At 38.0% G+C, this 20142-nt stretch overlaps 2 protein-coding genes across 3 annotated transcripts; both read right to left on the bottom strand.

The window, feature by feature from the left end:
- Positions 1 to 4565: 4565 nt before the first annotated feature.
- Positions 4566 to 6659, bottom strand: LOC137244641 (uncharacterized). Its single transcript, XM_067773931.1, has 3 exons — positions 6558 to 6659; positions 4831 to 6105; positions 4566 to 4775 (listed from the first exon to the last, which is right to left on the bottom strand). The coding sequence occupies exons 2-3, from the start codon at positions 5959 to 5961 to the stop codon at positions 4764 to 4766; spliced, it is 1143 nt and encodes a 380-aa protein (XP_067630032.1). The 5' UTR covers positions 5962 to 6105; positions 6558 to 6659; the 3' UTR covers positions 4566 to 4763.
- A 5114-nt stretch (positions 6660 to 11773) lies between these two features.
- Positions 11774 to 14145, bottom strand: LOC137244636 (uncharacterized). 2 transcript variants are annotated; one of them, XM_067773908.1, is made up of 3 exons: positions 14053 to 14145; positions 12236 to 12990; positions 11774 to 12158 (listed from the first exon to the last, which is right to left on the bottom strand). In XM_067773908.1, the coding sequence occupies exons 2-3, from the start codon at positions 12804 to 12806 to the stop codon at positions 11878 to 11880; spliced, it is 852 nt and encodes a 283-aa protein (XP_067630009.1). In that variant the 5' UTR covers positions 12807 to 12990; positions 14053 to 14145; the 3' UTR covers positions 11774 to 11877. The 2 variants fall into 2 exon arrangements, with proteins under 2 accessions (XP_067630009.1, XP_067630019.1); XM_067773918.1 differs by having other exon boundaries at positions 14071 to 14133.
- Positions 14146 to 20142: the final 5997 nt, after the last annotated feature.

Below are 20142 nucleotides of genomic sequence, written 5' to 3'. Positions count from 1 at the left end.
CCCTTCCCCCATGTCTTAAAAGGTGGACCGCAAATTATCTGGGTGGTCGGCATGCATCGGTGCAATTTAGAAACGAAACATAAAAACCAAGGAGAATTAAACAAGGGGGCCACAGGGTGGTGTCCTATCCCCACTTTTGTTTAATTTCTACATATCAAGCTACCTTCACCACTGGAGGAGTCACAATCGTTTCCTACGCCGATGACTGCACAATAATGGCCACAGACCCAGGCCCAAAGATCGACGCGCTATGCAATAAAATAAACGGCTACCTCCCTGATCTCTCCAGTTTTTTCGCCTCGCGAAACCTGGCATTATCACCGACTAAATCTTCCGCGACCTTATTTACAACATAGACGTCCCAAATGTCGACCATTTTGAACATCCACGTCGATGGCACTACGCTACCGACTGTCCCAAACCCCAAAATCTTGGCTGTAACGTTTGATCAGGATCTACATTTTGGTGAGCACGCAACCGCAATTGTTCCGAGAATTCAGATCCGTAACAAAATCCTCAAATCCCTCGCTGGCAGTACATGGGGAAAAGATAAAGAAACGCTCATGACTACATACAAAGCTATTAGCCAGCCGATTACGTGCTACGCGTCACCCATATGGTCGCCAAGCCTAAAAATTACCTACTGGAAGAAACTATATGGCTGCCAAAATACTGCTCTCAGAATCGCCACGGCTGTCTTCTTATGTCCCCAGAACACCATCTGCATAATGAGGCGAGAATACTCCCCATCAGGGAGAGAAATGAGATGCTGACCAAGCAGTTCCTGTTGAATACCCAGAAACCTGGGCATCCCAACAGACATCTGATTGATGAACCAGCACCGCCTAGGGGCTTAAGAAGTCATCTCCGTAAGCATTTTGAGGAAATACGGCACCTGAGAACCCAGCCGTATGAAGTGAAAAAACACAAGCAGGTCCTTGGTGAACTCCATAAACAGACGTCGGACCTTTATGCCGGGAATTGCCCGGTGAATCCAGTACTTAAAGAAAAGTATCCAAAACTCGCGGAAGAGGAACGCATACTCCCCAGGGAAACGCGTGTCACTCTTGCTCAACTTCGTTTTGGATACTGTAACAGGTTAAACTCTTACCTATCCAGAATCAACCCCGACATACAAAATGTATGCCCGCTTGCAATGTGTCCCCACATGACACCAACCATCTCTTTAATTGTAATGTGGAACCAACGCCTCTAACACCCCTTTCCTTATGGTCCACCCCTGTTGAAACGGCAAGTTTCATTGGACTCCCGTTAGAGGATATTGATGACAATTTGTGATCGGTCGCGGCTATTAGGTGGGGCGAGCATTGCTACAACAACAACAACAACAGCATTAAGGATGTCAAAATATTTAAGTACTTAGGGATCCTGATTGACAATAAACTGAGGTTTACGGATCATATTGATTATATTGTTGCCAAAATGGGCAAAAAAAATTGGATTTTGGAAGCGATAATGTAAACTTATTTAAGCGTTAAATAAAAGATGCGTCCGCTCGGTTTAATAGTTCGATTTATTCTGCCTTTTTCAACTGTACAAGGTTTGCTTCTACATACTCATGCAATCGTACGTTACAATATGGCTTCTTTGGTTGCCATGCCAACTGCGTCGCTTCTATATATATTATGTTGCACATCTTGCTATCGTAGTACATACACTTATTTGTAGTAGTTGTATATTTATGTATCTTATATATATACTGACATGCAGTAGTATTACATGTAGAGTATTGTGGCTGTCATTATACCACGGTCACATACCTATGCAATGGTATGCGAAAGAGCTGCTACAACTCGTTTTTGACGACGACGTAGTCGTCCACTCTATATATATGTGGGCTTTGCCTTTTTTTATTTACATAATTTCTATTGTATTCTTGTAGCTTTTCTTCATTTTTGGCTGCTTTTTCTCGTATTTCTGCATGACTTTTAGATTCTGAATCTGACCCATTTTCCGTTAATTTTTCTTTTAGGGCATCTTTGACCAGACCGCGCTGTCTTACTCCAAAGAGCATCACGCTTGGATATTCCTTAACTGTCCTATGTAAAGTGTTATTAAGGGCATACTCAACGGATTCTTTAACATTATCCCAGTGTATGTTTCTCTCAGGGTCTGTCAGTTTCGCAATCATTGGCGCCAAGTTTCTATTAACTCTCTCCACTTGTCCATTGGCTTGTGGTGAGCCAGTTGCAATTTTTATATGGCGCACGTTTTCTTTTTCTAGGTACTGGTGAAATTCTGCTGATGTAAAGCAACTACCTCTATCCGACACAATATATTTTGGCTTGCTATATGAACGGAAATATGCCATCAATGCATTTATAACCTCCCTTGTATTTGTTGTCTTAGTCGGGTATAACCTCACAAACTTTGTGCTGGCATCGATGATAACTAATAAGTGCTTTTTCGCTCTTCCATGGTCAACAGGACCAAAATGGTCTATGTGTATTACCTCGAATGGTTTACTACCCTTCGGAACGTTGTGCAAATAACCTTCTTCACGTCCATGCTTTGAAGAATAAACGATACACTTTAAACAATTTCGGATGTGGTGCGCAATTTTTTGCTTCATATTTGGAAACCAGTAGTTTTTCGAGACAAGATCCAACGTTTTGTCGATCCCTGTATGGCCCAGTTCGTCATGATATTTGTGAAATATATGATTTTCCATACTCTCCGGTACGTAAAATAATAATCTATCATTTTCTTTTTTCCTATACACCACCCCGTTGCACATTTCGTACTGACTATTTTCACTTTTTTGCAATATTTCACGTAACTCCCTAATCTTAGTATCTTTTCCTTGACAAATTATAAGGTTTCCTTCAAACGTATTCGATTCTAACACTAAAATATTGTTACATCTGCTAAGAGCATCAACGTGTTGCATACGGGTTCCTGAACGATGCTCCAGAATGTAGTCGTAATTTTGAAGCTCCAAGGCCCACCTAGCGATTCTTGGGTTTAGCTCTTTTTTATTTAATGTCATTGTCAGCGAATTGCAATCTGTGACTATTTTAAATTTTAAACCCTATAGGTAGACCCTGAAGCGTTATAAAGCATAAATTATCGACAAATTTTCAAGCTCGAAACTATGGTATTTCGATTCAGCTTCACTTGTTCGCTTCGAAAAATAAAATACTGGATGCAATTTGGAATCACATTTCTTTTGCATCAGAATTGCACCGAAACCTGTCGCGCAGGCGTCACAGTGCAATTCTGTTGAGTCTGAGGGATCATACAAAGCCAGTATTGGTGCCTCTAAAGCTTTTGCTTTAGTGTTTCGAAGCTCCTCAGCTCCTCGGTTCCAAATACAAACTTCTTATCTTTTCTTGTCAAATCGTAAAGAGGCTTGGCTATTGTGGAGAAGTCTTTAACAAACCTACGGAAATAGGAACACAAACCTATAAAACTCTGTACTGAATGGGCCTTCGTGGGGATAGGAAAATTTTTTATTGCCTCGAGACCTCTCTTGTCTGCTCGGATACCATTTTCCGTGATGGTGTACCCTAAGTATTTCACTTCCGATTGGAGAAACTCACATTTGTCTAACCTTAATTCCAGTTTATTATCTACTAGTCTACGAAAAACTTCTTTAAGAATATCAAAATGTTGATCTAAATCTTCGGTGGCTATCATTATGTCATCTAAGTATATTATAACCCTATTGTCCACGACCATGTCTGCAAAAATTTTATTAACAAAGCGCTGAAATGTGGACGGAGCATTTTTAAGTCCAAATGGCATACGAAGAAATTCAAATTGCCCTAATGGAGTGGTAAACGACGTAAATTTAATTGCATCCGGATGCATGAAGACGTGAAAGAAGCCATTTTTCAGATCGAGTTTAGTAAAAAATTTCTTTTTAGCTAGCCTATCTATTAAATCATCAATTAGGGGAATCGGATAATTATTCTTTGCCGTTACTTTATTAAGGGTCCTGTAATTTACACACATTCTTAATTCGCCTGTCTTCTTTCGTACCAAAACAACCGGAGATACGAATTCCGATTCACTGGGTTGTATATACTTTTTTTCCAAGTATTCGTCTAACACCTTTTTCAGTTCGCCCTTTTCAGCGTATGAAAACCTTCGCGGTGGGCAGTTGAACGGTTTCACATTATCTAAAGTTAACTTCATTTCGCATTTCACATTCGGCTCAATGGGACGCTTTGGTTCTAAATAATAACCGCTAAATAATTTATTCAACTTTTGCTTATGAAAATTGCTAATATCTTTTCCAATTTTTATCGATAATCTGTCTTTTTCATCATATGGCTCAAGCGATAGCAACTCTTTGAACAACTTAGCATTTTCTATAGCTTTCTCATCATTCACTCTTATTCTATCTTCATTCTCTATGGTGTTCAACTTTTCGCCTATCTGTTGTCCATCACATACATTTATTACTTCAGATTTTGAATCTACTATTTTATCATTTAGCTGATTAACTACTTCGCATTCCTCCTCGCTTATTAATTTATACTTACATACCCGAAGAAAATCTCTTCCCAGAACTGCCTCATAGGTCATTGTTTCGTCAGCCACAATAATAAAATTAATTTCAAAATGTTTATAATTTATTATGATTGAACATGGAAATTTTCCGTATATTTTTACTTTTGACTTATTTAAACCAAAATACATTTCATTTTCATATTTAAGAACAATTTTAAGGAATTTAAAATTTAGTTTGGATTGTACGATTGACCTCCGTATGAAGCTTATTGGGCTGCCGGAATCTATGAGGCATCCTAGGGAAAAATAAAATAAACTTTCGTTCTTAATAGTAAATATAAAAGACCTTACGTATTCCCCATCGTCAATCAGCTGGACCCGGTTCTTACGTTCTGGACACTCTGCGACCCGGTGCGGCATCTTCCCACAAGCGTAGCACGCACCTTTTTCCCTTTTTGCTTTCTTACAATCAGAAGCGTAGTGGCCCAAACAATTGCAGTTGAAACATCTTTTCGCCTGTGTGGTATTTGCGGTAGAAACATTTGCTTTACTCGGTTTTAAATTAATCTTCGAAAATGCTTGTAGAAGCTGTGCTTTTGACGCATAACACTGCAAGTACGCCTGTGTCCGGAGCTGTTCATCGCTTATGCCTTCAATAAGGTAGTCCACTATCTCATCGTCTTCGAAGTGTAACAAGTTTGACAGGGCAATTTTGTCACCGTAATATTGTAAAAAACTTTCGCCAGCTTTCCATTTCCTGGCTTCGAACTTTCTACGCAATACTAATTTCCTTTCCTTCGTGCTAAACGCTTCCCGCAGTTCAGCCAATAAATTTTGTAGCTCTTCTGTTGCAAAGTTTGGTTTAGAATGCATCCACGATAAAGCCTTGCCCTTCAGCTTGCTTAACAGCAAAACGCGCTGTAGATTGTCGTCGATACCATAGGCCACGCTTACACTCTGCAACTGTGATAGCCAAATGTCTACGCTGGCTTTCCCATCGTACTCGGGCACTATATTTAAAATAACGTCAATGGGGACTTGGCTTGGTTGTACTGGTGCTGTTTCGCTGGCCACCACCGTATTCATGTTGAGATCTGCCAACCGTCGTAGAATTTGCAACTCTTTCTCTAATATTCCTTTCTCACGCCTCATTAGTTCGTCTTTCATATGCTGCATCTGTGATATGGTCATATTGTCGCCGTTTACATGTTCATCGCTCCCGTTGTAATTACCGCCAGCACCTGCACCATTGCTATCCTCATCGTTACCATTATTGTTGCTCCGCTCATGTACGTCGGTGGTTGGTTCAACAATTTCGACTCCATCGCTTCCAACTATCGGACATTGTCCACGCTCCGCTACCGGGATTTGGTTCAGCCGAATTGCTAATGCGCTCTTTGCGCCACTCGTTGGCAAATTCAGCTGTTGAAGCCAAGCACGCAATTGCTGGCTTGTAAAATCATTCACACTGATCGTTTCCATACTTATTAAATTGCAATTTTTTATATTCTTTTCAGTTCAAATTAATTTGTCTGTCCGCTTAAAACGTGTTATTTTCACTCATTTGTTTCGATCATTTGTTTCTATCATTTGCTTCACTATTTTGTTTTAACGCTCAATATTTTTCTTTTTAAATGTCCGCCACAAAACCAACTTTTATTTTATTAGGGGGACTCATGTAATCGTATAAATGCCTTATAAAGTGTGTAAACGTATAAATTTATCTAGTTTACGCACGAGCTGTCAAATTTTGTATGAAAAATCATTTACACAATTTGTATAAATTTACGCGCACATTTCATTGTGTAAACGCGGTAAACTCAAAGGAATGCAACCTTGCAGACATTACAGCAAGCATTTTCATCAGAAATCTCCAACATCAGCAAGTCATTTACAAGAATATCTTAGTAAAGACGTTTTAGTTTTGATTTTTCACTTAATCTTGGCATTTTGTAATTTGTATAACAATCAAAAAATTTTTGTTTGGTAATAATACAGCTGATAAACAATCAAGATTATCAAGAGTATTTCTAGGTGCGTTCATATAACAGCGTGTGTAAATGGACATAATTTTACACCTTATAAGTTTATATGCTTTCATGAGTCCCCCTATTAAGAAAAAAAAGTCAGGAAAGGGAATGCGATCCCACTTCTGAGACTTTAAGCGTTAAATAAAAGATGCGTCCGCTCGGTTTAATAGTTCGATTTATTCTGCCTTTTTCAACTGTACAAGGTTTGCTTCTACATACTCATGCAATCGTACGTTACAATATGGCTTCTTTGGTTGCCATGCCTACTGCGTCGCTTCTATATATATTATGTTGCACATACTAGCATGCTATCGTAGTACATACACTTATTTGTAGTAGTTGTACATTTATGTATCTTATATATATACGGACATGCAGTAGTATTACATGTAGAGTATTGTGGCTGTCATTATACCACGGTCACATACCTATGCAATGGTATGCGAAAGAGCTCCTACACTTATTAGTAAGAAATATAAGTTGAAAGTTTATAGATCCATCATAGAACTGCACTTCTTATATTGCCCTACAATATTTTGTTGTTGTTGACCCCTACAATATTCTTTATTGCCAATGAAACACAAGTAGACAGGTTACAAATTATTCAAAACAAAGCTATGATATTTATATTGAAAGCGAGGTACGACACTTCCATAAAGAGTATGACTGATGCACTAAACTGGTTGAGTGTGAAACAGTTGATATTTTACCATAGTGTGAAATTTGTATTTTATATCAAGCATGGTAAATTACCAGCCTACCTAAGTCAAAAACGTGTTTATGTGAATGAAACCCACTCTCAGAGAAAATTATAATTTTAGATTACCTCTTTTCAAAACAGAAATAGACAAACAAAATATATTTTACAAAGGCTTGAAATGTTTTAATGAACTACTTAATCATGTTAAAAAAACTAAAACACCTTCAAAAAAAGTTTATTAGAATATTGCAAAACCCTTCCAAAAAGATAAAATATTTTGTATCTGTATTTCATGTTACTGATCCTTGAGCGTACATGGCAATCCAAATAGACACAGAGGAACTTTATGCATCAGGTGAAATACATATATCGCTCGCAACCAAATTGGGAGAGTTCCTGAAAATATCGTCCCAGACAAACAGTTGGAGTGTTCATGTGAATCACGTATTATTTCTACAAAAATAATATATTATAATTAATTATGTTACATAAAAGCTGGTACAGGGAGGATTGGACACACGTCCTTTCCAACCGTCCGATAAGAGTGGCTCATTCTAACCCCAGCGGGTTGGGGGTCAGAATATACCCGCGGTAGGTATGCCTGTCGTAAGAGGCGACTAAAATACCAGATTCAAGGGGATGTGTAGCGCAACCCTTCAGGTTGGCAGCGCAATATATAGCTTCTCCAAACCCAATTGTCAACCTCACCTATCCGTGGCGAATCCTGTTTCACTAACAGACGAGGCTCTGGCGACCCTAAGCTCTCCATGGAACTTGGGGTCGAGGAGGGAGGGGATGGCCTGAAGGTTTAATGTGGCCACATAAATCGTTCCCGAGATGGTCGGGCTAGCATCTGAATGGTGCTGTGGTACCGGAGCGTACCGGATCTGTATGCGGCAAAGGACCATCACATCGATAACACTTCCCAAAGCATTCGGGGAGCAACCTTATCGCTAAAACAACAGTGGCTCATTCTGCTGAGCTGCTAGCTTTTGGGTTGACCGGAATCAAATACATTCCGACAGCATAAATAATAAAACTGTGTAATCATACGTCTTGGAGTAGGGCAGGATTGAGAACACGTCCTTCCAACCTCCCAATGAAATGAATCCAAGACTCGCCCGTTGGGAACACTAGTTCTCGTTCTGATAGGAATCTCATGCATTCCGACACCCCAAATTCTAGAAATCCTATTATTATTAAAATGAATTTATAATTTGTAATAATCTAAGTTTTAGGCTTAAAACGTCGTAATAATAAATAAATAATAATGACAATAAATGCACTATAGTGGAGTTTTTGAGATCCTTACACAATTTTACTCGAAATGATTATGAAGAATTTTCTGTACTTCGTTTGATTTTCTTGGGCGAATTTCCAAAGAAAAATATAAGCTTTAAATGCCCAGGAGCAATGCATCACGCTCGGTGGATGTCGAAAGCCATTTATACTTTAAAAATATATCTTTTTAGAACTGAATTTAAGATGATTGCTTCTACTTCTTCAGCGTTACGTGACCTTTGCATCTTCATAGTAAAAACTTATGTGGAGTATTGGTTTTTATGTGAACTTTCTACGAAAGCGACACAGACTGACTTTAAGCTTATTATGGACTTGCATGAATTTAGAAATGTAGATGAAGAATTATCGGGTACAGTTTTAGGTAAATTGCTATGGTATCTAAGTCCTGAAGCAATGGCATTTTCCTTATTTGATGATGAAATTGACTTTGAAACGAAGGAGAAGATGCAAACAAACATAAATAATATAGTTGAACCGGTAGAAGAAATGCGGCCACCTAAAAGAGTAATGATTACATGTTCGGATGTAACAGACGTTATAAACAAAGGACTGCATCAGTTTACTTGTCCAGCAAAAAAATTATTTTTTAATCGATTTGGTATAAGTGCCTATTTTTTAAATGTATCAGCTTTCGGATGGGAGTCGAATAAAGAGTATAGAGGCGAAAAAAATTAAGGTTGTAAATGACATAGCTGAGAGAGGGGTACGGTTGATGTTGTTGTTGTTGTTGTTGTTGTAGCAATGCTCGCCCCACCTAATAGCCGCGACCGATCACAAATTGTCATCAATATCCTCTAACGGGAGTCCAAGGAAACTTGCCGTTTCAACAGGTGTGGACCATAAGGAAAGGGGTGTTAGAGGCGTTGGTTCCACATTACAATTAAAGAGATGGTTGGTGTCATGTGGGGACACATTGCAAGCAGGGCATACATTTTGTATGTCGGGGTTGATTCTGGATAGGTAAGAGTTTAACCTGTTACAGTATTCAGAACGCAGTTGAGCAAGAGTGACACGCGTTTCCCTGGGGAGTATGCGTTCCTCTTCTGCGAGTTCTGGATATTTTTCTTCAAGTACTGGATTCACCGGGCAATTCCCGACATAAAGGTCCGACGCCTGTCTATGGAGTTCACCAAGGACCTGCTTGTGTTTTTCCGCTTCATACGGCTGGGTTCTCAGGTGCCGTATTTCCTCAAAATGCTTACGGAGATGACTCCTTAGGCCCCTAGGCGGTGCTGGTTCGTCAATCAGATGTCTGTTGGGATGCCCAGGTTTCTGGGTATTCAACAGAAACTGTTTGGTCAGCATCTCATTTCTCTCCCTGATGGGGAGTATTCTCGCCTCATTATGCAGATGGTGTTCTGGGGACATAAGAAGACAGCCCGTGGCGATTCTGAGAGCAGTATTTTGGCAGGCCTGTAGTTTCTTCCAGTGGGTGGTTTTTAGGCTTGGCGACCATATGGGTGACGCGTAGCACGTAATCGGCTGGCTAATTGCTTTGTATGTGGTCAAGAGCGTTTCTTTATCTTTTCCCCAGGTACTGCCAGCAAGGGATTTGAGGATTTTATTACGGCTCTGAATTCTTGGAACAATTGCGGTTGCGTGCGCACCAAAATGTAGATCCTGATCAAACGTCACACCCAAGATTTTGGGGTGTAGGACAGTCGGTAGCGTAGTGCCATCGACGTGGATGTTCAATATGGTCGACATTTGGGGCGTCCATGTTGTAAATAAGGTCGCGGAAGATTTAGTCGGTGACAATGACAGGTTTCGCGAGGCGAAAAAACTGGAGAGATCAGGGAGATAGCCGTTTATTTTATTGCATAGCTCATCGATCTTTGGGCCTGGGCCTGTGGCCATTATTGTGCAGTCATCGGCGTAGGAAACGATTGTGACTCCTTCCGGTGGTGAAGGTAGTTTAGATATGTAGAAATTAAACAAAAGCGGGGATAGGACACCACCCTGTGGCACCCCTTGTTTAATTCTCCTTTGTTTTGATGTTTCGTTTCTGAATTGCACCGATGCCTGCCGACCACCCAGATAATTTGCGGTCCACCTTTTAAGACATGGGGGAAGGGTAGACCCTTCCAGGTCTTCCAGTAACGAGCCATGGTTGACCGTATCAAAAGCTTTTGATAGGTCTAACGCTACGAGTACTGTTCTATGGTGGGGATATTGATTCAAACCGCAATTTATCTGGGTGCTAATGACATTTAGCGCGGAGGTAGTGCTATGGAGTTTTCTGAAGCCATGCTGATGAGGGGCTAGCTGCAAATGTGCTTGGAAATGAGGGAGCAAAATGGCTTCAAGCGTCTTTGCCACTGGCGATAGGAGAGATATCGGACGATATGACTCACCTACGTTAGCTGGTTTCCCAGGCTTTAGTAGCGGGACCACCTTGGCCATTTTCCATTTCTCGGGTATGACAAAGGTGGAAAGAGACAGGTTGAAAACATGCGCTAAATATTTGAAACCCTCTTTCCCTAGGTTTTTAAGCATCGGCATGGCTATGCCGTCTGGGCCCACTGCTTTGGATGGTTTAGCGCGACCAATGGCGTCCTCAACCTCTCCAGCGGTGATGGTAATTGGTGACGCGCTGAGTTTGTGTTTATGTGCACGTCTATTGGCTCTCCGTCTATCTTTGTCGACCGTAGGATGCATTATATATTGTTGGCAGAAAGCGCTCGCGCATTTTTTCGCATCCGACAGCACCTTATCGAAGTACGGTACGGTTGATCGAAGAGTATAACTCCAAGTTGAGCACGAATGAAGATCAGAAACAGTTTATCATACAAGTTGTGTCGGATTACAGAAAAAAGTATCCAAGTTATCAAAAACAAACGCTTTCAATCAAGCTTCAGCAGGATTTAAGTTAATTATTTTATAATTTTTTTTTACCTATATATACATGAATTATTTGTTGTTAAATAAATGAAAAGTTGAGAGGATCTAATTTCTGTAATATGTAAACATATGTATATATCAGCACCCAAGAGTGGTAAATGGCTTGGTTCATTATTTCGACACGTTTGTGGCACGAGTTTACGTTGGTCAATTAAGTCAAAATTTTGTGAGGATTATTTGCTCCTTATATATAACCATTTCAGGGGGTAAGACCTTAAAAATTTTACTCTTTTTCCATACAAATAAGGGCCACTCTAAGGTTCATACATCACCGATTAATATATTGCAGACTTACCTGCTAGATAGTTTTACGTTTCAAAGTGTATTCGAATTTTATCAGAAAACGAATCTGCCAACGGAATTTAATTCAAATTCAATATTTTATTTTATTAGCTTATTTTTCATATAGGAATTAAAGTGGTAGAGTAGGTAAGCGCATAAAATTTGTTGCAAATATTTGTTAGCTCACTCTTGATGAGGTTTAGATTTATTGTCTTTTTTTATAACAGGAGCAGCCGACTTTTTCAAAGACGTTATTGCTTTATCTTCTTCATTTAACTTTTTAACAAGAAAGTACATTTCAGCAACAGCAACAACAAGTGCACAAAATATTCCCAACACTAAACGCAAACCGAATTTTAAGCCACCAAAAATTAGTTCCAACCCCAAAAAGCCGAACACGAATCCCGCTGCCACAGAAAAAATAAATTGCAAAACTGCTATCATTTGGGTGTTCATTGCTTTTACTGAAAAGAAAAATATTTTTATATAATGATGTATTGAGATCTATGTATTGAAATCTATGGACGGCTCATCAACTTGCCTTGATAGGCTAAGGTATCATCGGGTATATGTTTAAGGCCTGAGTCCACATTTTTAGTCATGTTGAGATATTCCTGATTTTGCTGTTGCTCGCGTAAGCGCTGGCATCGAGCTTCTAGTACTGGATTTCGTTCCATTTCCTCATTCTTTGGCAGTTCTAAAGAACAATCTTCTATTAAATTGTGTAGATATATGTTTAAACCTTTCTCTACTCGTTGCTGTGTCAGCCACTGGTTTAACCAACGCAAATCAGATAAATATAAGTACTCCGTTGTTTCTGTATTTTGCACTTCATCTGCTGTGTTTGAATTTGCATATATGGTGGCATCTACATCTACTTCTTCCTCAACATCGCGAAGAAGCTTCAAATCAATTTTTGAGGACTGTTTTATGTCATATGAAGAATTTATAAGCTCTATTTTATTCGAAATATTGTAGCCATTTGCTTTTAAAACTGTGATGAAATTTTCAGGAATCTCACTTATACTTTCCTTATGTTGTTCGACAAGTTGCAATAATTTACGGGATGGTCGCACTCTCACACGGGTATCAGTGATGCTTGTTTTAACCATTTTGAAATGTAGACTACTTTTGAATGTTCAGCTTTATTTGCAGATCAGAGTAAAGCTCATCGATTTCTTCCTCTTTTTCTTGAAATGAGTTTTTTATACGTTCATACTTGTGTTCCAAATCTTCGTTAAAAGTATTCCTTTTACATTCACGTTCGGTCCGAGAATTAATGATGGATGCTTCCGGCTTTAAGGATAATCCAACATTTATAGTTAGTTTTACTCATTTTTGAAACATTAATGAAGTTAGCATAAAAGGTAACGATCCTCGAGAAAAGACACCCAACTCGAAAAAAAAGGACGTGTGGCACTCGGGGACTGCTGCGATAAAGCTATTGCATATTATCAACTTATGCAATTATAATATTTATCCAACATTTTGTATTCTTTGATATTAATTCAAGTTTTGTCTTTGATATTAATTCAAGTTACACTTTTTAAGCGTGGTGACCGATAAGAAAACAAATTTTTTACTTTTATTGAATAAATGAGAAGTTAATATTGACTTTAACTTTAACATTAACTTTAATTTTAACTTTAACTTTATGATAGAGATCCAATTTTATGTATTCGGCCTGTTGCTAACACCGAACCTTTTCGAACCTTTTTTTACAAATATCCGTTACGGTTTTTTTTTTATTTAGTCGCCAAGCCCGCGATAAAATCTATGCAATAGCTTAAAATCTATTTTTGTTTACCGACTTATAGCAAATGAAATTTGTAAAAACCAGACATCGATATCTTTATTGCCTTTTGAGTTATGAGCACAATCGACAGTAATTGTGCCGTATACGGACGATCATGCGAAAGCTAGCGCACATGACCTAAAATACCTATGTATTTGTCGTGTAAAATAAACAGCATACGAGTTAGGAGCCTTTTGTGGCGAAGCGCAGATATGCAATAGACACCAAAGCAAAGAGGATAAATATACTCTTATATTGACGCTATAAAATAAACATACATTTCTTTGCAATTGCACTTGGGAGAGAAATTCTTCCAGTGCAATTAACACTTTATTTACTGATCGGTTTAGATCTCCTAAATGTGTAGTACTAAGGATAGTACAACGTTGTAACAAATCGTATTTGAGATCTCCAACAGTTTCAGTGACTTTGAAGAGTGTTTCTACTTCGGCCTCGTTGCGTTTCAACTCAAACTCATTTAAGAAATTGTTTATTTCTCCATTTACAAATGCTCTGTGATCCAAAATACGTTGCTGTGCGTTTGATAAATCTAAAATAAATACCCGTTTTATAACGCTAACTTTGAGTAATTAATTGTTAATATTTTTCGCCAACCTCTCCCTACTTCACTTAACATGTTTTTCTGTAATTTTCTGTCACATGAGACTTATTGGAGATGAAAGCAAGCTCACTGTGTTGATTTCTCTACAGTGATGCATTTCCATCCATAAGTGGATATTATTTTATAAGGGCTTGTTCATAAATATCATAACCTGCAGACATTAGTAACGTTCCATTGAGACTTGAGCGAGATACGGATAGAAATTTAACATGCAAATGCAACAACAACGTTGTAATCCTGATATTTATCTGGTTCAATTTCTGATCCGTATAGCAGTTCTGTTCGTTTCGTTTTCTGTAGTCGATTTTTTGACAGTTAACCACTTTTGAGTTGGTAGCACTCATGGCTCAACTATATGGTTGGCTCATCTCTACAGCAATAACATACCTTTGTTCACATTGCCAAAATTAGCGTGTTGGTGTTGGACGAATGGAATGGAATGAAAACATAAACTTAGCAGCATTTGTAAGTAGTAAGAAAATGTTGTAAATTCGTTGGTTTCTTTTTAAGTTTGCCATCTCTTTCTGACAATCCATACTCCAGTGAAATGAAAAAAATAAAATCAGCTGGTGAGATGAGCCAACCATATAGTTGAGCCATTGTAGCACTGAACTAAATACGTGTACATTTGTGTATACATAAAAGATCTCGCCATATTTAAAAGCAAAAACACTGAAAGAGTAAACAACTTGAAGATGATGTAAGGAAAAAAAATAGTTCGCTTACGTGTGAAACTATTTAAATGTTAATAACCTATCAGTATCTTAAAATTTTGTGTACGTTTCTTCTTATTTTCTACAAAACAGATGTTTTATATTAGTGCTGCCAGCTCTCATAAAGTTGATCCAGATCGTTCCAATGAGATTTGAGCCAGAGCCAGAGCTCGATAAACCAATGGAACGGCCCTATTGGTGCTTTATCGGTAACCGTGTAACATTATAACAGCTGATTCGACCAACCCTGTGGGAATCAATGCAATCGATTATTGGTGCCGCTAAGGTCGTAACCGTATCTATCCAACCAATTGGTTTTTGGTTACCATCGTGACGATAAACAGCTGATTACGTTAAGCGGGAGTCATTGGTGCCGTATGTCGTATCGCTGTATCCGTATCCCCAACGTAATCAGCTGTTTATCGTTACGACGGTAAACCAAAACCTTAAGCTGGAGTCATTGGTGCCGTATGTCGTATCGCTGTATCCGTATCCCTAACGTAATCAGCTGTTTATCGTTACGACGGTAAACCAAAACCCAATTGGTTGGCTACGATACGGTTACGACCTTAGCGGCACCAATAATCGATTGCATTGATTCTCATAAGGTTGGTCGAATCAGCTGTTATAAGGTTACCGATACGGTTACCGATAAAGCACCAATGTCTCCAGCTCAATTGGTTGGCTACGATACGGTTACGACTTTAGCGGCACCAATAATCGATTGCATTGATTCTCATAAGGTTGGTCGAATCAGCTGTTAAAAGGTTACCGATACGGTTACCGATAAAGCACCAATGTCTCCAGCTTTAGGGATAGATACAGCAATACGACAAACGGCACCAAACGGCTTATAGATGGAGCACATTCATAGTCGAAATTTAGTGGGTACTTAGTGCTATTTGCAACCTTTTTGACTACTCTGAGTAGGACGTAACGTCAAAAAGCTGCAACTATCTTTAGGATCTGTTTTATTTTGACTATGAATTTGAATTTTAAGGTTAAAATTTTCAATAAACCAATAAATAAAACTGAAGGGAAGATATTTGCATATTTGGTATTTTGTGCTTGTTCGTGGTGAAATGGGTTTTTCGCTACCCGACACTGATTTTGTGCACCACATTTTATTTAGGTCTTCAAGCACTTCGCATACTATGCAGCGATAGTTTTGCTTAGTGAGAACCAGTGTATTTCAAATTTGTTTACACGCAACTTCTGTATATCTCTTTAGGGTATGGAGTTTATTTTGTACGTCATACTCATAGCTCATCATCAGCTGACTTAATTTTTTTTCATAGCACTGGTGAGATTGTCAAAGGGAGATGGCAAACGCAAAATGTTATCAATACATTGAAAATTATTTACTGCCGTTGTGTTAATTTTTGTATAAATAAACAGTTTCATATTGCTTTAACTTATTCAATTAGTGAATGTATATAGTTTATTGCATTATTTTCCCACAACTCACAAGACTTGCAAAGTTTTACGTTTTCTCGCCATTTTATTTGCTTAACACCAAAGCGCAGATTTTAAAAATCTGTACACAGATATGTTGTTGCTGTAGAGAAGAGCCAACCATATGGTTCAACCATGATCATACTAAAATAGGGAAAAGTTTTTCCAAATACGGCAAAGGCCGATTTAAGGCTAAATTAAACTTCCTTAACCCTAACGCCATAGTCGTAACCACACCAATATCCATATCCATCTCCAATGTGATCGAATAATGGTGCCTTAACCTAAAAATCGTGTAAAATGAAAAAAACGCAATTACAAACATATCCCACAAAAAATAAGTGTCTTAGTCAAAACGTATCCAAAACAATAAACAAAATATACTAAAAGTTAACAAATTCACCAACCCAAATATTTTTAGGTTATGGATATGGCGAAAAACCAATTGGTTGGCGATGGTATGGTTATGGTGTTAGCGTGATGGTATGGCACCATTAATCGATTGCATTGATTTCCATAATCCTACAAGAAACGCTGAGAGTTTTACTAATACACTCACACTTGTAATTGACAATGCTGATCCTGCGATGACGTAAACACTGATACTCAAATTTATGTATGTTCCTTTGTTCGCTCACGCATTTCCGCATGTTCCCGACGACAGCCTATAATCATGAAAAAGGACTCAAACTGGGGAAGCTTCGGACACCTGGTACAGAACAAAAGAACATACAGCAGATACTATTATGCATGTGAGACAGATACATAATTCTCAACGGAATTTTATGTATGCGAGAACAGTTTATACGACTTAATCATGTTGTCATATGACAATCAAATGATTGTCACGGTTGTTTTGTTATTTTTTAAATTCCGCCATTTTCAACCGACGAAAACCATATAAAAAATAAGTTTAAAAAATGAAAAAGAGAGCATTTCAAAGCTCCATGCTAAAAGAAAAAAATCGAAAATAATATTAAAAAATACCAAAAGCTGTCGGAATGTATGGGGCGCACTCAAAAAATTGATACGCGAAAAATAATAGTGGTTAGTGGTGATTCATTTTTAAATGTGTTTCCGCATGAGGAAAGCGCTCTTCTGTTGTTTTGTTATTTTCTGAATTTAAATTGAACATTCTGAACATGAATTCTTATAAAACTATTTATTTTTAACAAATAGGAAACACGTATGCTTTTATCGCGTACAAAATTAAAAACGTAATGAAATAAAGTAAATAAAAAGCAAAAAGCGTTGTTTCATTTTTGGCGGAATATAACAATGGTCATTTATGATAGTATAACAGTCAAACCTGATATCTACAGTAAACTATCATTTATGATACTTTTTGATAGGTAGAGTGTCAGCACTGATCCAGGAAAAGGAATGAGAGTGAGCAGTACGGCTATATACTTAATCAGTAGGCCATGTTGGTGTATAAGAAGGAGACAAAAACTCACACGTACACAGTTGTTTACATCACATTTGCGCAAGTCCCCTTAAGTTTGTGATAGAAAGTTTGTATGAGGCGCTGATCGTTAGGTTGATATTGCTGACAATCAGATGATAGTCATATGATAGTCAGTATTCTTGTAGGGAAGGTAGGTTCGCTCAGCTGTTTTATGATTATAAAGGGATAATTAAACTTCCTTAAGGCCAAATTAAACTTCCTTAACCATAACGCCATAGTCGTAACCATACCCATATCCATAACCATCTCCAATGTGATCGATTAATGGCGCCTTAACTTAAAAATCGTGAAAATTTTATAAAAATGAAAACGCAAAAAATTACAAATATATTCCACAAAAAATAAGTCTATTAGTCATAACGTATCCAAAACAATGAACAAAATCTACAAAAATTATTAAATTCACCAACTCAAATATGTTTAGGTTATGGATATCGCGAGAAACCAAAAACCAACTGGTTGGCTATGGTATGGTTATGGCGTTAGCGTTATGGTATGGCACCATTAATCGATTACATTGATTTCCGTAAGGTAGGTTCGATCAGCTGTTTTATCTGGTTATGGCTTTATGGTTATAAGTCACCATTAATTGACCTTTTAACCCTAACGCCATAGTCGTAACCATACCCATATCCATAACCATCTACAATGTGATCGATTAATGATGTCTTAACCTAAAAATCGTGAAAATTTCATAAAAATGAAGAACACGCAAAAAATTACAAACATATACCACAAAATATAATTCCCTTATACCTGTATAACACTACTTTATTTTCGTGTATTTTTTCTTGAATTTTATCTTAAATTTTTTGTCGCACTCCCTCCTAATAGGGCTTCAGTACTGGTGTAAGTGTGTAAGTTAAATTAATTTCATTGTACAACTAAGACTAGTCAGTCTTTTATTTGTACATCAACAATGGGATACATTCTATTATTTAGTATTTATATTTAAAAAACATTACTTAAAAGATAAAATAAAATATGTGATTCAAGCTTAATACTAATGCATTTGCACTTAACAATTTAAGGCGGTAAGTGATATAGATAGTAAGTGAAATTTAGAAAATAGAGAAAGACAGAAAATAGAGATTAAGGTATTAGCAGCTTATTTGTAGTTAAGAGGCCATCGTCATATCGAGGTCACTAAAATATTTGTATATTAGCTTTCTGAAGTCGCTTCTATTTAGTTGTGATTTTAAATTTTCTGCAATCCTGTTCCACATTTTAATTGCACTAATGAAAAACAGCTGGCTAGATGTTATAAAAAATAAAAAAAAAATTTTTTTCGGCTAGATGTTAGTGTACTATATTTCGGGATTATTAATCTGTTTAGTCTCTGATATCTGGTTAATTGAATCTTTTCATACAGATATTTAGGGGTTTTCCATTCCAGCAACTTAAATATGAAAATACAGTTCCTGGAGGCCAAATATTGCATAATACTACAACCCAAAATTTTGTCATGCCATGGTGATATGTGAGCATAACGACTTATGCCATAAGCATACCATGTAACATTGTTGAAGGCTACATTTACCTTATTTGCTGATAGCGAGTCAAGTTTACTATATACTAATTTCGCGTACGTAAAATGAGGCACAATCAATTGTAGCGCGAGTTTTTTACGTGCCTCCTATGGCGTAAACGCTGCAGACATTCTCAACCTACGCAGAATAAAGTAAACATTGCTTACCAATTTGTTAATATGATCACCACAGTTAAGTTTATTATTTATTATAAACCCAAGGTTCTTTATTTTATGAGTGATCTCAAGGGTGGATGTACCAATTACTAAAGGCAGTATATCATCAGGGTCTATTTCGGTTTTACATATGGGTACAACATATGATTTACTTGCATTTAAACACAAAATATTTTTTTGCGCCCAGCATAATATGGCAGACATATCGTTATTTACTTACTTACTTACTTAATTGACGCTTAACCGTATAAACGGTTATGGCCGTCCAACAAGGCGCGCCAGTCGCTCCGCCAACCGGCTCCAATTGGTCACACCAAGGGAGGATCGTTTTCCACCTGGGCCTTCCAACGGAGTGGGGCCGCCCTCTACCTCTGCTTCCATAGGCGGGTTCCGATAGAACACTTTCTTGGCCGGAGCATCATCTTTCATTCGCATAACATGGCCTAGCTAGCGCAGCCGCTGCGTTTTAATTCGCTGGACTATGTTGATGTCTGCATATAGCTCGTACAGCTCATCATTAAATCTTCTTCGGTACTCGCCATCGCCAACGCGTAGTGGTCCATAAATCTTTCGAAGAACTTTTCTCTCGAACGCTCCCAAAGCCGCTTCATCTCCTGTTGTCATGGTCCATGCTTCTGCCCCATATAGCAGGAAGGGTACTATAAGTGACTTGTAGAGTATGATTTTCGT

Source organism: Eurosta solidaginis, chromosome 1 (assembly GCF_040869045.1).
Source record: "Eurosta solidaginis isolate ZX-2024a chromosome 1, ASM4086904v1, whole genome shotgun sequence".
Classification (NCBI taxonomy): Eukaryota; Metazoa; Arthropoda; class Insecta; order Diptera; family Tephritidae; genus Eurosta; species Eurosta solidaginis.
Note: the sequence above shows the minus strand (reverse complement) of the source record. Positions and strands in the feature narration are given on the sequence as shown.

Bases quoted from the DNA above. Each gene is read 5' to 3' on its own strand.
- LOC137244641 (XM_067773931.1), bottom strand. From the start codon at position 5,961: ATGGAAACGATCAGTGTGAATGATTTTACAAGCCAGCAATTGCGTGCT.
- LOC137244636 (XM_067773908.1), bottom strand. From the start codon at position 12,806: ATGGTTAAAACAAGCATCACTGATACCCGTGTGAGAGTGCGACCATCC. The intron at 12,159-12,235 runs GCAAGTTGATGA...TTTTCTTTTCAG, and splicing joins TGATACCTTAGCCTATCAAG to TAAAAGCAATGAACACCCAA.